The sequence below is a fragment of the Electrophorus electricus genome, chromosome 12, assembly GCF_041902795.1.
Source record: "Electrophorus electricus isolate QZ-2024a chromosome 12, ASM4190279v1, whole genome shotgun sequence".
NCBI classification, from domain to species: Eukaryota; Metazoa; Chordata; class Actinopteri; order Gymnotiformes; family Gymnotidae; genus Electrophorus; species Electrophorus electricus.
In genome coordinates, this window is record NC_137508.1 from 2,622,980 (window position 1) to 2,641,276 (window position 18,297).

The 18,297-nt window shown below is 42.6% G+C and overlaps 1 protein-coding gene across 1 annotated transcript in view; it reads left to right on the top strand.

Annotated features, from left to right (window-relative positions):
• Window positions 1-18,043, top strand: part of prim2 (DNA primase subunit 2) — a 44,273-nt gene extending 26,230 nt beyond the window's left edge. The window contains exons 11-14 of the mRNA XM_027000512.3: window positions 8,712-8,838; window positions 9,100-9,182; window positions 14,946-15,014; window positions 17,586-18,043. Of these exons, the coding sequence (XP_026856313.2) occupies window positions 8,712-8,838; window positions 9,100-9,182; window positions 14,946-15,014; window positions 17,586-17,804 (498 nt within the window). The 3' untranslated portion in view covers window positions 17,805-18,043. The remainder of the gene's footprint in view (window positions 1-8,711; window positions 8,839-9,099; window positions 9,183-14,945; window positions 15,015-17,585) is intronic.
• Window positions 18,044-18,297: the final 254 nt, after the last annotated feature.

Below are 18,297 nucleotides of genomic sequence, written 5' to 3' on the forward strand. Positions count from 1 at the left end.
AGCAATGAATGAGGATCAAGAGGACGGCGAGTTTGGAAATGGTTTTGCACGCCTCGTTCAAAAATAAAGGACAACAGTGTGGAAGGTGTTACCCCCCAAGTTTGGAGGGACCTCTATATGCAGGAAGACGACTGTTGGGTTTCATGCTTAGTGGAATGGTAGAAAAAACATTTTTTTAAAATTTAAGTAACAATCTTTATGCTGTAAAAACTTAACTCCTATTTCCTATAATTGTTTGTTTTCTAGAACTACCACCATTGCTTTCGTAACACCATATCAGTCTGTTTTGTGCTTGCCTTCATGCTGTGAGATTCATTCATGCTGAGAGGTATTACATATTTGATCAAATTAAATGAATTGGAGCTTCATTTTAAAAAAGCAGACAGTGCAGCTCTGTAGATGGTAGAGCACCTGGTAACTTAATTTAAAAAATCAGGGTATTCAAAATAAATAGATGCTTTAATGTTCCTAAAGAATTAAATATGCTACCAAATCATAGTGTCTTAAGTGTCGAATTTGGTTTAAAGCAAAAATTAGTGACTATACAGAGAGAGAAGAAATATGCTTTCCAACATGGAAAAGCCTGTGCTTCCGCATAGTGGAAAAGCAATTACGGCTTTTCTTGAAATGGTGTCCTTGAGCTGTGTCAGTATTTAAGCTTGTTGAGCACCTAGTGTCCGTTCCTTTCTGACCCACTACAACGCGGACCTCACTGATGCTCAAGTCTGAAAAACAGTTAATATTTAATGTACATATGAATATCCGAGTGAGACTAAAGGGGATCGTCGGCATCATCTCTCATGATTGGATTTCAACACTATAAGCATCTGATCCAACAGCCTGGAAAAATCAAATGTAACCCTTGGTTACACTGATTTGATGCCTTGTGGTCCTTTTGATTTAATACCTTGTGTACCATGTTGCAAAATCAGTTTGCATTAAATTCTAGAAGATCTCAACTGGTTGAAGATGCTGAAAATCCTAATTAGAAGGCATTTGATGGATTGATTTGAATTAATATATTTTGATATGTTAAGACCTCAGCTGTTTCTCCTGGTTGATAAAGTAATGTTTTAAACGCACTACATGTGTGAAATCCTTCTCCTCTTATTTGAACGTTGTTGAGTTGTATGCTCTTGCCTTTTCCGGCCTCCTAGTCGCCAAACATTTACCATGCTCCACAGCTGGCAAGAGCCGAGCTCAAGTTCAAAGAGTTGTTCGGGCTCTTACTGCAGCTAAGCCACTTTCAGAGACTCCGAAGCAATTGGGCGATATCTGTTTACGCCACTCCTTCTCTTATCCTTCATCCATTCCAGAAGTCAGGAGGAGGTTGGGGAGGGGGGGGAGAAAAAGAAAGAAAGAAAACCCTTACACACATTCACCGGTGGTCATGCACCGCCACTCACAAAAGTGCCCCATTTCCAGGGTGGCTGCCTCTCCTCGGCGTGCCCTCTCAGGTGTAGCTCGGCGAGCCCCTGCTCGCCAGACGGTCCCCGTGTTCCGTGCCACCGGCTGAAGTGATGTGCGGCGGAGCGCATACAGCCGCCCCGTGAGTGATGGATGGGAGGTGTCGGGGACGGCCGAGCGTGCAAATTAGCCCCATTAGCATTCTTCTATCGCTGGTGAAGATCAGGTCCGGCACCGCCAGCCAGGCCGTTCCCCGGCACAGGCGTTAAAGGCCGGGGAGGGCGCTCGAGGGTGTGTGCGCTGTGTGGTTTGACTTCGCGCCGTGTTTATTCTTGCTGGTTTAGCATGGTTGTTCATGAACATATGTTAAAATGCTCGACACACAGTATAAATGCCATTGAAATTTAAGGACTTTGGTTAAGGATTATTTCTCTTTTACCTAACAGCAGAGGTAAGTTTTACCTATCAAGATTTATTTACCCTGAACATGAAAGTGGTTTGTCTGGTTTGTCATTTCAAGAAAGAAAACATCTCCATTTTTTCACATTTAGCTTCCACTGAGCTATAATATTAACCTAGCATGTGTGTTCCATTATTGATTCACCAAGGAGTTGATTCGGTGTGATAGAATAATGACTTGCTCAGTGACTCTTACTCAGCTACTGGGTATGACATCTCATAAATACTGCAGCAAGCCGATCTCTCCCAACACCCAGCTTCCATATCAATGACCTGTACCTTGTTCGCTCTTGATTTGTGCCACAGGCCAGGGATCTGAGGCTCTCTGGGTTGCTCTCTTGCTAAAAGGCTAGTGTTAACACTCATTTGGTCTGAGTGCAGACAGTGTGAGGTGCACCGGGGTGAAACTCATTAGACCTGCTCACACTTGCTGCAGAGAGACGGTCTGCTGCCCGGAGACGATGATCTTGTGCCGTGCGTTGTTAGCGTTTCTCGTTCTTGACTTTTGGTGGATGAAGGCGGAGGGCATGGAACCCCCACCTTCTGGCTTCTCAACCTTTTTAGCTTACAATGGCAGGTCTTTGCAGCTCTGTGCAATGGCTGCTAGTGAGGCCTCATTAAAATGCAGCACAACGAAAGAAGATTATCCTAGGAAAGGTGCTCTCTGCACAGCGTTCCATTTCTAAACTTCAGTAACTTTACCATGTGAAGACGTCATAATGCAAGAACTCCACTGTCCTTAAAGATATTTCTAAATGGTATAGTGATTAACACTGATTGAAAACTATTAAATTTAGCCAAGTCCAAATTTTTGATTGAGGTATGTCTTGCAGCCACCATTCATTATTCTATGAAGCTTGTTCATTAAAGATGTTGACCTGGTTCTCTGGTAAAATGCATGCGTGGCTCCTGTGCTTCAGGAGACGGATATGCTGGCCACAGAATCCGTCATCTAGGTCATGATATTCAGTCAGATGGTTATTCATTCTTCTCAACAAAATGGCAGTATCACAAAGTTGATAATGAGTAATCCTGTAACACACTGCTGAAATAACAGGAAAAGTGATTTGTTTGATGCATAGTTAAAGAGCTCGTTTCACAGTATGAGCAGTAGAATGTATATGGTAGCACAGTCAAATTATTTTGTTCTGTAAATTACATTTGATTCAAAGGAATACAGTGATTCATTCATATATATTAGACTACTTTCTCATGAAAAGTGAGAGATAATATAAGCAGTTTATAAACTTTATTGGAAACATTCATGCTGAATCTGTGATTGAGAAACCAACCTACAGACTTTAGTCAGTCCAAGACAATGAGTAGGTAGTTTGACATTCAGATGTTGACCAAACTACAGTTCTTTTTTTGAACTCAGTTTAAGACCTACTGTGTAGGTTTGCTTGAAATGTTTCTTTTAATGACAAGCACGTTCTCATTCAAGGAAAAATAAAGTCTTTGGAAAGAAAATTTAAATAGATATGAAGAATATGAAGTGAAATAACAGAGGAAAAGTTGGCAAGATTTTAAATGAGGTTCATTGTATCTGAGGCCTTTGTCCTAATATTCTGACTCCTGGTTTAATACTTCATTGACCGACACAAAATGTGTATGTATTTAAAAAAATAAAAAGATTTTATGCACACATTTCAGGCATAACATTAAAATTTCTGACAGGTGAAGTTAATAACATTGCTTATCTATTTACAATGGCACTGTCAATGTATGGGATATATTAGGCAGTAAGTGAACAGTCAGTTGTGAAGTTGATGCGTTGGAAGCAGGGAAAACGGGCAAACAAAGATCTGAGTGACCTTACCAAGGGTCAGATGGTGCTGACTGGGTCAGAGCATCTCCAGAAAGGCAGGTCTCATGGGATGTTCTAGCGTGTAGTGTCTAGTACCTACCAAAATTGTTCCAAGGAAGAACAGTCTGTGAACCAGAGACAGGGTTGTTGGTACCCAAGGCGTATTGCAGTTAGTTGCATGGGACTATGTGACCCCATGGGCATCACAGTGCCCATACTGATCCCTGTCCACTGCTGAACGCACATACAATGAGCACATGAGAATCAGAACTGGACCATGGATCAATGCAAGAAGGTAGCCTGGTTTGATGAATCTTTTTTAAACATTAAAAAATGTTTAAAAAAATTAATATCGTATGGACTATTTCATTTGTGTGCATCGCTTACCTGAAGATGGGGCACCAGGATGCACTATGGGAAGAAAGCATGCCAACAGGCAGTTATGCCCAGGGCGATTGTTTTGCTCAGAAACCTCGGGTCCTGATATTCACGTGGATCTTGCTTTGACATGTTCCACCTAACTAAACATTGTTGCAGATCCAGTACACCCCTTCATGGCAACAGTATTCTCTAATGGTAGTGGCCAGTTTCAGCAGGGTAATGTGCCCTGCCGCACTGCAAAAATTGTTCAGGAACGGATTGAGGAACATGAGAGAGTTCAAGGTGTTGACATGGCCTCCATATTCCTCTGATCCCGGTCCGGTCAAGCATCTGTGGAATGTGCTGGAAAAATAAGTGTGCTCCATGGAGGCCCCACCTTGCAACTCGCAGGACTTAACGGAGTTGCTGTCAACTACCGCAGACCTCTGTCAGAGGTCTTGTGGAGTCGAGGTTTCGATGGGTCAGAGCTGTTTTGACGGCGCAAGGGGCACCTACACAATATTAGGTAGGTGGTTTTAAGGTTATGGCTGGCTGTGGCGTACACATACACACAGACAGACAGAGTTTAAGGCAATTGCAAAGTAGATAATTTATGTAGATTAATTTTATTTTGTTATTTTATTTTATTTTATTGGCCAAATGATCTATGAGCCACTGAGTATTTCAGTCTATATCCAGTGTCAAATCAAGTGGGGAGTGGAATTTAGTTACTCAAAGAACATTTGCATGAAAAAATTAATATGTAAACGCAAAAGCAATTAGAGTGAAATTTAGTGTTCCAGCTGTAACCTTGAAGAATGCATTACTGTTGCGTTCTCCCCATACAGGCAGGACGCTTTAAAGGATAACTGGGAAATCATGCCTGTAGGCCATGGAAAGCATCAACTCTACAAGGCCTTTTCCTATTGGCAGATAAAATGAAGCCAGACCAACATCCAGCATGTAGTCAGCAAGTTTCTCTGAATAATGCAAATTAAAGCTTGCCATGTAATGTGATTTAATGTGTACTGGCAATTCTACCCTAATCTTCTAGTTTTTTTGTTTTGTTTTGTTTTTCTTTTAATCTGATGATGCAGTTGTTTGTTTGATTGTTTACTGTCTCTGCCTACAGTAGAACATGTTGTAATTCCAGTCTTCGCTTGTCGCTGTGAGACAGTGGTGGCTGTAATTTATGGCAAAACCGTAGCCCCTCTCCCCGATGTCAGGAAGGTAAGTGGGGTACGAGGAGCTGTAGCGGTGATGAAAGTAGCAGCTCTGTGTCTGATGCCTCGGGTACTTGTAGCACCCCACCCCCTCAACAGCTGCCTGTTTAATTAGAACGCCGAGTCCCCCTCCCCCCTGGGACTGGTGGCTTCTCCTGCACGCTGTGCAGAGTAAATCTGGTCTCCTCAATCATTCGGCCTCTACCTGCTCACACTGTTTACCCAGACAAGTCCACAGACACCCACATGACTTTCCAACACTAAGTGAGACGGTCCAGGAGAAAAGCCTGAGCCTGAGATAGCCAAGCGGAGGTTGTTTCTGGTGATTTTGAAGGGTTTTTTTTTTTCGTCCATGTTTGTTCAGTGTGAGCTTTGTGAGTCAAATGGAGAAAGTTTTTGTATTTATTTAAATTAACAACAAAAGAAGTAATTGATTCAAATGGTTCCAAGACAGCTATGTTGTACTAATACAGAAGTAAAGCTTGTAGCAATATATCAAATGAAACCAGAATGCTCAATGTGCCTAGTTTATCAAAGAAACAATTTGTGATCCTGCATTTACACACACACACACACACACCCCACACTTTTGTCAAATTTTTCGCTGGTATATACAGAATATTACAATCTCATATTTGATAGCATTAACATTTTAAAGTGAAATGCTTTCAACTGAGGTCAGTTTGACAAGACAGCAAGCAAGAAAAAGATGCTAAATAATAGAGTGCATGTTTTCTGCCTGCTTGGGGGACTGTGCTGGTGCTTCCTTCCACTCGGTGCCATCAGTATTCCATGGTATTCCATGGTATTCCATGGGCAGGTAGCACCAACACAAATAAATTGGTGAAAATATGCCTTTTATTACACAGTTAAAAGCTTGTAGGACCATTGGCACATATGTCTTAACATTGTGGAGGACTTTCCAATGATTTCTTTTAAAATAAAAGGGATAACTATTTTCTTCCCCTTTAATTAACACGTGAGAACCTCAAATTGCTCAAGATGCATGTTTGACCTGCATGCATTTTGTCTACTACGGTATCATGGGTTGTCTTCCATTGGGACATTGGAGATGGATGTACCTGGAGTTTTTCACAGCACTTCAATAGTACAGACTGGCATTTATCTTAAATTGTGTATTAGTCAATCTCCTTTTACTTAAGAACATTTTTCTTTTTTTTTCTTAAGAAATATTTATAGCTATGAGAAATGACACTTATTTCATTTTATTTTTAGATGTATGCACAATGTCAATATTCATTACAGCTCTGGCTGAGCTCTGATTTGCAAGCAATTGTTTTTTTGTTGTTTGGATAAATCTGTCTTCAGTATCCCTTTCAGCTCTTCTGTAATGGGTCTTGCAGCAGTGTGTAAATAGACAGGATTTGAACAGTGTTGCGTTTGAGATGCATGGGCACTGGTGCCATCATTGACATCATTGATGCATGCAGACAGTAATGGCTGAAATCCTGTCTCTGCTTGAGGTTTATGTGAGCATGCTAGGATGTGACTTATTTGCAGATGAGTGTTCATATGCGATTTCCTGTAGTGGTTTGAATGTTAGCTGCATTCCCACTGGGCAAAGTATGAATTCAGTGGTCTGATTTAGTGATCTGTTTTTCTAGCCCACTTACTTTAAATGCACTCCTCACCTGATGAATAGAGTAGTGATTTCAGATTTGTGTGCTGCTGTGATTTTGGATTTGTGTGTCATGGTGATTTCAGGTTTGTGTGCCGTGTTGATTTCAGATGTCCATATTTATGTGGTGCATTTTTAGGTGTCAGGCTTTTGTAAACAGCTTTCAGAATATAAATCAGGCTAAGTTCATATCCTTCTGCCAAATGTACAGTGTGTTCAGAAGTAGCATCTCCCTGCCTGTCACTGCCTCGGTGCAGTTAGTGGTACGAACCTTTTTACACACTGCTGCAAATTTATTTCAGTCCTGAACCCCCACCCACCACCCCTCGGAACAGGTTTGAAAGGCCTATGATGTGCCATTTGCATACATTAAGCAAGCGGCTGTTGACATTAGTACAGTAATTAGTTGCATTTGAATGAGCCGTGCGTACCGCGGGCAAGGCGGAAACGGTGTCGGGCTGCAGGTGAGTCCTTGCCAACGAGAGCGGGTCGCTGCCTGCGTGGACGCTGGGAAGAGCTTATTCCGTTCAGTGTCCCGTCAATGCCGTCTCCTGACATCATGGTGCCGTCTCTTTAATGGAAACGTGACATGCGTTAAGATTTAACTTTTGCAGCTCAAATGAAATCTTAAAAAAAAATCTGGACCAAAGTTACAAAATAATTTTAAAAATTTAAATAAATGTATGCCTGACCATGTATGTTTTGACTAAATCCATAAACCATTCTCATGATATCAATGTGCATAAGTTAATTTTATTGTCTCTTTAACGGCAACGTTGTGTGCAGTCACCTTGGCGAGTTCTGAGTTTTATTATAGTAGGAATGTCCTCTGAGTCCACTGTGTAATGAACGCCACCTTATTCCCAAGCTCGTCGAGCAGTAGCAGGGAGTCTGCTGCTTCTCTGAATGGTTACCAGAATGTATGTGATTGTTGTATTGAGTTCACCACTGAGATTGAATGCAGTGACCCTCATCGAGTGCTAACACCATAATGGTTTCCTAAGCATATGCAGTATTTCTCAAGTCAGGGAGTACATGCATTAGCTTTTCTGTATTGTGTTTTTTTTTTTTTTTTTTTTTTTTGTCCTAGCCGGGAAATTGCTGTGCAAAGCACAAGTAAGATTTAAAGTGCATATAGCGGTAGAATTCACATCAGGATTTTGATTTTGTATGATGATGATCTTTGGAGGTAATCTCTGCAATCTCCTTTTTTGTAATCCTGTTTCACATCTTGAAGGAAATGCATTTGAGATTTCTATAAGATATAGAATATATCACTTTTTTGTGATATGTTTGTCCATTCATAGAGATTATTAGTAGCAAACTTCATGCTAATAATTATAACTTGAATGCCTAGACACTTCTGTGGATATACAGGTTACTCGATGGTGGTGTTTTCCTTTCTTTTTTTTTTTTTTTTTTTTTTTTTTTACTTTTTAATGAATGTGCAGAGTATGCAGGGTGTGAGTGTATTCAGAGGCCAGCGAATAGATCCACGGAGGGGAGCGAACCCATTATCTATAATCCAGTCACAGCTATCTGTAGTTTGGCAGCACCCCTACAGCAGGTCCGCACTAATAGCTCTATATTTCATGGGGGGGGACACCCTGCCACGGTCGTCTTGATGAACGACAACGTCTCTTTCACCCTACAACTGCAACGCTCCCAAGCCACTCCACACACCCCCTCATCCCTCTCGCTGTTCGGTTATGTTCTCTGCCTTGATTTGATACACGCGCAAACGCGAGCGTGCACGCTCACGCTCGCTCTCTTGCCTCCTCCTCCACCCACCCACTCTCTCTGTCTCACTCCCCAGTTTGACAAAGCATATGCCTACAGCATCCGCCACATGTTTGGGAAGGAAGGCAAGCGAACAGACTACACCCCCTACAGCTGTATGAAGGTGATTCTGTCCAATCCACCCAGCCAAGGCGACTACCATGGTGAGTCATAGCTAACGAGGCAGTTTGTTTAAAATGTTACCTACCTACTGTGGCGTTCTGGAGCAAGGATCATTCCAGATAATGGCTCCTGAACAAACATATCTTTTAAGTTATGACTGCAAAACAAATGAACAATTAATCATGGCAGATATTGTGAGAGTCGGTGGATTAATAATTACTGGGCTAATTACACTGTGACCATTGCCATGCAGCCTTAACTCACGCACACTTCTCCTGCTGTGTGCTGCCTCCTCCTCTCAGGTTGTCCATTCCGACACAGTGACCCCGAGCTACTAAAACAGAAGCTCCAGTCATATAAGATCTCCCCTGGTGGGCTCGTTCAGGTGGGTCCCCGCACACACACACACACACTACAGGCTCACTCAATTGGGATCTTTCCAAGCTGGATTAAAGGAGGTTCTCTTTTGTCACCTACTATGGAAGGCTTAAGATGAGCTCAGTGCCGTGTGTTGTAACAAGTTTGAATTTGTTCACCTGAAAATAAGGCACTAGGTTTGTGTGACCATATTGCATCTGAGCATTAGATTTTATTTCATAAATGAAAATGAACAAATACTTCAAGTAAAAAAACTTCGCAGTACTCATTTGTGTCTAGATGATCTCTTGTAGATTGTTCCTTTTACTTTCATAGTATTAAGTGAACTTGTATCCAGTACTTTACATCTCAGTATAGTTCTGATATTTGATTTGATTGGAATCATTGGTAACCTGATTATACTGTTCCACTTTTAATGACCTTAACCTATTTGTTAAAATAATATGGCTATTTCATAGCAAAAAATTAGGGTCGTGTATATTCACAACTATTAAGCATTTAGCCAGAATTATTAAAGATACTGGCAAACGGCCCAAAATCTGCCTCTTGTGTCTTGATCCCAGTTACCCTCCCCAAAAAGTCGAAACGCATTTGCTTGATCTTAGACAATATTATTTAAAGTAATATGGGCAGTGGTAGCTCAGTGGTTAAGGGGTATGACTTGTAATCAGAAGGTTGCCAGTACAAGCCACTGCCAAGCTACCACGCTTGTGCCCCTGAGCAACCCCCAAATGCTCAAAGTTGTACTCAGCCATGGATAAACGCATCAGCTAAATGCTGACATATTTTACTTATATTACATTTATGTTGCATGATACTAAATTAGAGTCTTTATACAATTCATCAAATGGGAAAAAAAAAAAACACTCAAAAACCAGCCCAATAGGCTCATTAGTCCTAGCTGAGAAAAGTCTGGGCGTGGTCCTAAAATTCTAATGAGTGGTTTGATTGACAGTTTGCTGTCAGACTTGCAGACTGCCACACTGCACAAGCAGAGCTGAATAAAATGGCACACGGAGGGAGAATGAAAGTAATACGACTACACATCTAAGAGTCTATCGACTGTACTAATGAAGATCATTCAGAAGTTCAGGCACCAGAGAAACCGAGAAACCTCATTCACTGTGCTGACGGAGCACTAGATTTTTATGTTTGTATAGGTTGAAAAACGACACCTGCCACATGGTGGAAAATTGCATAGAGTTCACAGAAAAAGTACCGTAACCTAGCAGTGATTATCCTGTTAATGTCAGCATAGACTGATGTAAACGTTTATGCTGCGATCTTGGTGTCACTGCTATGCCATGATTTGTGTGAGACCATGTGATCTGTAAAATCAAATAAAGGTCCGTGTAGAATCTGTTATTGTAAGTCATTATGCTGTATTGCGTATGCTATTAGAAGAACCATGCTGTACATTTGGATAAAGGCAACCTGAAATCAAACTGAGCACTATTTTGATTGTTAAATCATTTATGAGCTTATAATAAAATTCTGGTTTCACTAAAACCTTTCACTAAAAATGGAGTGACTATAGCTGACTCTTAAACTGCTTCACAGATTGTCATCATGAGTAGAAGGTGGGCAAAAAATATTAGCCCATATCACCAAGCCATTTTTCCCCAGCTAGTTCACCTGATAGCAGTAGCCTGGGCAATTTGCTGTGAATACCATGTTACAGCTCCCTGGCTCGAATTTTACATTTTGAAGAGGGTGGCGTATTGGAGAATACCAGATTATATTTGAGATGTTTTACCCAGCACTGTTTCAACAATCCAGTTTATCCTGCTGTAGGCTGTCATGTCTGTTAGATAAAGGCATTTTGTAAACAGATTGCTCTGCCTATTTACTCACTGATATTAAATAAATATATAATATAAAATTCCTCACTTAACTACTGACCACCCAATACTGTATAGTGGAAAAAAAAAAAAAGCGTGGCTTCATTAACCTCCTATTAGTTTTACCCACTTTTCACAATCCAGTCCAGATGCCAGTGGAAAGCTCACACCCTGCCGCTCATTTTTCCCAGTTTCAGTTTCATATGTTGCTTAAGGAAGTAAACCATTCTGGTGTCCGGTTCTTCTTGACTTTAAGGCTTTTTCTTGATTTATAGCTTTGTCACTATCTTCATGCTCCGATTATATGGACAGCTGAACACACAGACGTCCACAATTGGCTCGTGCCAGTTTGACTGACAGCAGCCAGAGTAATGCCGTCCCTCCCACCCAGAGACTCTCACAGCCAGCTCGTGGCCATCGATAGCAAACTCACCAGGTTCGGGCAGTGTGGCATAAATGTAGTGTAGTATGTATACACGTGACAGTCTGTGCATGCACAGTGCAAATTGGATGGCAGCCGGAGTGGTGGTGCAGTGAGAAGTTGCCAAGCTGATCTTTATGCAAATCAATCTGTCAGGTGCGATGCATTTAGAGTCTGCCTTGGCTGTGGGACCCATTTCCAAAATCCAAAATATATATGCTAAAATTGATAAAGCTTGCATATAAAATTTACATATATGCTGTGCAAGGCGAAATGTGCAATAATTAAATACATGCTGTTTTAAGAATATAGGAACTCTGGTTCAGTTTGTAGCAGTGCACTCCCGTCCAAAGGACGGTGACCTTGGAGCCTTTAGTCCTGTGGTAGTATCTGTTTGGGGATGAACTGAAACCCTTAACGTGGCAGTCAGTAACCCTCTTTAATTGAAGGTGACAGTGCGTCTACACATTTCACCCACCAGTTTTATTTCTGTGTAACCAACCTGAAGTCTGTGACCTAGGGTTTGACAACCAATCCTTTAAAACATTAAATAATGTTCAGTGGAACTGGCAATAAAGTGAAATTTCCATGCACTGCAGTAATGTTCTCATGGAGTTATTAGCCTCAGACACCAATGTGACTAATGGACTACTTGTAATTAGACTATAAAGTTAAGTCTTAAACATACTTATTCATAATGCCTCAAAACGTCTTCAGCTCCAGTCTATTCTGACACGTTTACTGTCATAGCCTAGTAGTTTGATGGAGATTAGATTGGGAGTTTTTTTTTTTTTTTTTTTTTTCCCCCCTGATTTTATTTTTCAGAGCCATTCATTCTTTCTTCCTTACAGCCAAAGAAAAATGAATGGTGGTCTAACGTAAGACTCACGACCAGATGGCCACTGCTGGCCTCCACTTCAGTTCATTCTGTTACTGAACTTATGGGAAAATGGCTTTACTGCGTGTTCTGTGAATAGATTTGTCCTGAATTCTGTATCTGACTCCAACTCACGCACAGTTACTGTCAGTTACTGTAGCTAAGTGCACCTCTTCGGCTCCATCGTAGAAGTGCTGCCTGATTGGAAAGACCCGAAGAGTAATGCAGGCTGTGCAGCTTGCCGTGGCGTTAAAGAACCTGCTGGCCGTGTTCTTGACTAAGGACCTGCCATCTGTTTGCTTTGCTCTGGGTGTTGTGGTGGGCGGTTCGTCCAGCACGAGGGAAATGTAGGGGCAGCTCGCTAACACAGCCTGACAGGTCAGCCCAGGGGCTATGTGCTTCCTGTCAAATTCCCAATTTCTTAGGCGACCCCAAGCGTGGGCCCTCGTAGTGCGGAGGGCCCGGATGGCCGAGCAGAGAGCGGGGCGGCGGCGCACAGTCAGAACCAGGAGCCACCGCGCCGCCTCCAGTCCCCGCGGAGCAGGGCCAGCACGCTGGATCATTTAACAAACCTGGCGAGCACGAGAGGCCGTGCGTGGGAGGGCAATTAAAATGCAGAACATCCGCCTTCTCAGTCACGTCGTCTGGTGACAGGGTGACGCCAGAGGGCAGGAGCAGCAGACGCCAGCCAGCGAGGACCTTCTGTAGGAGGCAGGATTGGCCGATCACTCCCACTCAACGTGCACCCAGCGCTCTGCTCTGGAGGAGCTGAAGCACTGAAGAATCCCGTGTGCTGCTTTATGGTTCGGTAGCAGGAGGAGAAAGTAGAATCATGCAGGATTTTATATAATGCCCATGTCCACAGACAGCTGTTCCTTACTGGTGCAAATGATATTCATGATCATTTTTAAGCCTATATAGATTATCGGCAGAAGGCTGCAATTAATTGATTCATTACAATAACAACAAATAATATTTACTCATGCAGTGCGTTTTATTTTTACTTTTTTTTTTTTTTTTAAATATATATACTTGCAGGATGAAAGTATGCAAGAAGCAAAATACAGACCAGCCTGAAGAAGTATGTTTTTATTTATTGATGTTAAAACCACATATAGAGTGCAGGAGCTGAATTGTGAGCGGTCCTATGGATTAGCAGCAAGTCTGCCACAGCTAAGTACAGTGCTTGAAATGGGCTGTGGTGCTTCAGGAGATCAGCGAGAGATGCCGGGGCTCGACCATTAAGGCCTTTAAATGTCATCGGCAGGGCTTTGTAGTCAATGCGGAAGTTAAAAGGAGCCGGCGTGACTTGAACAAGTGTGAAGTAATGAGCTCTGACTTCCTTTTCCTGTTAAGGACTTGAGCTGCTGTATTCAAACTAGCTGAAGCTTGCTTAAAAAGACAGCAAGGCAGCCAGCCCGGGCCACGGAGCCCTAGTTATGATGGCATGCGCTAGGTTTCCCAGTGCCTCTTGTTTTACAGTTCGTTCAACGTGCGCCTCTTTGCAGGCAGTATTTTCTAGTTATAGACACCGCCAAAAAGGTAATGGAAGAGCTCTAGGAAATCACACAAAGTTTTGGGGGATTGTAGCTGTGTGGGTCTGTGAGAATGTAATGATGCTTTATGTTCACACTAAATATCCTAGAGATCATTTAGACAAATAGAGGTATTAATATGCTAATGCGCTCTAAAAATAATTATTTTTGTGTGCTAATCACTGTTGATATGAATAATTTATAACTATTGTTGCTTTAGTCCTTTCTACATTTAGTGCAGTTTCTATATTCACTAAAGTATTTAACATAATTTAAAGTCATTAAATATGAATCTAAAAGTGTAACCCCTTTGATTGGTAACAATCCTTTTTCCTACATATCTGTAAAGCCATACAGCCATGTGTGCAGTCCGGGGGTGGAGATGTTCTGCAGGCAGACAGACCTGCTGCACCCTCTCTGAACCCACCTGTCCTCCTCCGTGGTTTTTCCAGCCACACTCCCATTTCTCCACCGTCACTTATTCAAGGCGAGCACAGTGCTCACTACTGACTTTTTGAGTTAAGGTATGGAAGTTGACCAGCCTTATCTTATGCAGTTTATATAGGGGTAACATGTCTACCCCAAAAATCACAGCTCTTTATAGCTGTAATGGAACTTGAGTTTAGAATGAATACACAGAAGACACTGTAGTTTCGGTTGCAAATTGATCTGATCCACCATAAGAAACATGGAAAAAGTTGCATTTACAGAAGCGTTGTTTGGAGATGGCATGCACCCTGTTGAACAGGGTCAAAGGAATGTCATCAAAAACACTGCGAACATGTTATTACATCTGAACCCACTGGATAAAGTTTAAAGACTTATTTGTTATTGAATGGTAAACACAAACATCCCCAAGAGTATTACAGATCTGAACTCTGGTCTAACAGATAACATTTCGGTCATTTCGTGACCTCTGGCTCAGACCCGTCACTGTGTCACTCAGGCTAAAGTTATAAAGTGGCAGCCCTGCCTCTAGCCCTTATTGTCATATATAATGCGTCATATATGACGCGTTTGTTACACTATCACCTAACATCTCATCTCTCTCTCTCTCTCTCTCTTTCTCTTTCTCTCTTCTCTCTCTGTCTCACAGATTTTGGACCTTGTCAAGGGAATGCACTATCAGCTCGCCTGCCAGAAGTATTTTGAGCTGACGCACAGTGTAAGTATGCCTTCAGTTCTGTCCTGCTTTAATTGGGCCCATTTGTGGCAGGTCTACTCCTCAGCCGGTTAAAGGTCCACATACATCACCCGTTGTAATCGCATCCGTCATTACCTGTTATGCATGCTTAATTTTTATGGGCTTATTATACCACTTAAGATAAATTTTCCCCTTGTATGAATTTTTAATATACTTGATCTAATGCTTTTTTTTTTTGCGGAGACCCTAGCGTCAGCAGTTTTGGTCACATTCAAGGACGTTTTTGGCTCTGTTGTTGTTTGTAAAGGCAGAATTGTGGAGCGGGCAAACCCAAGCTTGCCTTGCGTGCTAAACGCGGTAGACCACTTCCTTTTCCTGTCGGAATCGACCGTTCGGTTTGCTCTGGCATGCATTTCTGAGTTCACTGCTGTGTTCTATAAACCAGGGCATAAATGCTGTGAATTTCTGGAACAGGGCCAGTGGGAAGGCAAAGGAACAGGCGCACATTCCAGCGAGTGTGATGATCTTGTTTGGAATCTTCTGCCCCTGCTGTACGTATGGTATTTGGACAGGAAGCTGTAGAGACTTGGAGCAGCACAATCCCCCCCAAAAACACACACGCAAGCACAGGCCTAATATCGTCAAACTGTGTCAGTCAGAATTAGCTTTATGGCACGTGTCTTGTCCCTGGACTACGAGGCGTGCCCGGTTGACAGGTTAGGGTTGAAAATGTGGGCACACACCTGTGCAAAGCAGACAACCACCTATCTGCTTGCTGACAGGTTAATTTGAAAAGTGAAAGGCTTTGATATGAAAGGGAGAGGTAAACCTTTCCAGTGTTTGTCATCTGTGTGATTTGAAACGTGTCTGAGGCTTAGGGATAAAGTATGGGGGAAAACCCTATATATGGTGCTGGGAAGTTAAACCACTTGTCAGCACAAGACACTTCAATATAAGCTGAAAAATCACTTAAGATGGGTGAATTATATATGGCCATTTGAGTTGCACTCCATACTATACCAATAGATAGGGAAAAACTTATGCACGTGTAATATAATTGCTAGAACTTTTTGGGGCGTTGATGAGGAAGACATGTGGATGGCTATCAGTGGAATATCTATAGGCAGACCAGCTCTGTCCTATAGCTTACTGCTGCCCTGTGTTTCACATTTTAATGTCTATAAAGACACAGGCCTAGTATTTGAGTGAGTTCATAAATGCCTAGTGCCAAATTGCTCCCCATTAAATTGATGTTTTATGTGCAGGTTTGTGCCTGGGCCACCCTTCCCTTAATGTCGTAATGTTCTCAAACCAGCATTGACAGGATATAATGGCTATTAATGGCTAATGTTGGAAATGGTAGTGTATCTGTGGTCCACGGGCACTATTAAGCAGTTAGCCTGTGGGCAGAAAGCGCCAGAGGATATCGCCGATGACGAATAGCCCCAAGCCAAACAATGCGAGCAACTCGCGGTCCTCCAGAATGAATGCCATGGCCGTGCCGATGAACAGTCGATGACAACAGAACTGGGAAGATGGCCCGCCCCTAAATCCCAGTCCCTAGGAAAACCACATATCTGAAATTCATGAGTCATATTTTAAGTCAGTTGTATGAGGAGGCATCTCTGACATTAACGCACACAATAAAGAATGCTTATTGATGCATCAGTGGATTCCTCGTTCCTACCCCCGCTGTCTGATGTGGGACGCTGGAAGCATCGCGGGCTTGAACGCGCGGCGGATGGGCTGAGAGTCAGGACTTTAATCACCGCCGTATGTCCCACCTGCTTCCACATCCGTGAGTTAGAACAGAGCGCTCGGCCCCGGTTTTTTCCTGCCTGGCAACATTTATTAAAGGTCCAAATGTAATACTTCACCAATGAAATATTTACACAAGGGCAATAAATCAAGCACTAGAGACTGTAATGAAAAGGCAGCTGGGAGGCGCACGGACAGACATTGTCCCTCGTCGCGAAGCAAGGGATCTCAGAAATGAGCTCTCGCCAGAACCCCTCTGGATTGATTCATTTCCGAGCTCCAGCTTAGACGGTTTCATGTTTATGCATTTTTCATTTGTCACCAAAGCGGCCACTTCAGCGAGGGTTTGGTGTAATGCAGTAACACCCTGGAATGGATCTCTGTGTAATGGATCGTTCAGTTTTCCACTTAAACACGGCTGGTGACCCCCCCCCCCCCCCCCCCCCCCCCCCGGCGGAGATAAGGAAGGGCTCAGATCTTTGATTTATTTCTGGAGGATTGCAGGGTGGGCAGGACCCTGGTGGTGTTCCAGCCGTTCAAGTACAGTTGAACAGTCCATTTCCATTTGCTTTAAACAACGGAAATGACTATGGTCTGGAGATACCGCTACACTGACGGAGAAGGTGCCAGACCTTTAAAGCGGATCGGCGTTCAGCCTGATTCACAGAGGTAGAAGGGAAGATAAGGTTGTCGTTTTCGCCTTGCAAAGGAGCTACATTTCCATAAACAAACTACAGCTGTGAATATCCTTGCTGTTCTGAAATGTCAATTAATGGGTTCCTGTGCTAGCAGAAGGTTGTGGAAGAGTCTGAACTTTCTGATTCCTCCCAACAGGTCGAAGATGCTGGGTTTTCTCTGAACCACCCAAACCAGTACTTCACAGAGAGTCAGAAACTGCTTGGCGGAGGCAAGGAGGTTAAGAAAGAGGTGGAGCCACCACAAAGAGGGCAGGAGATCGCAGGTTCTAATGCTCAGAGCGCACCGACACAGTCCCCCAAAGTCCAGGCTCTGGACAAAATGGGGGACTTGGAGTCATTTTTCCTTGATGAATAGTGGTGCAGTCAAACAAAACGACCAATGATTTGTCTGTGTGTTAGTTTTACTTCACTATTTTAGTAACAAATTGTCTGAATGTTGAAAATTGGTCATTTTTGATTATTAAAACATTATATATATATAAAAACTTGTAATGGTGACCCAGTATTTCTGAACTGATGATTTGGTTTGTTATTTGAGTTGGGGAGGCGGGCAACAACTAAAAAGCAAATAAAATTTCAGTCATAGAGAGCAAAGCTTTGTGTCATGACTTTTCATTTGATTTGTCTGGGTGCATCCTTCCATAACAAGCCAATATCGTGCATTTGTGATGCTTTCCCAGAAATCTGCTCTCAGGCGGTGTTTTGCAGCTTGAGCTCTTTTGCCTGTTTGGAGTTGAAGTGGGGAAGACTTGACATGTACTCTGGTGTAATGATAACGGCTCTAGCATTGAACAACAACATAAATTTCCTAATTTCCCAGAAACCCTAGAGAAGACCTCATACATGCT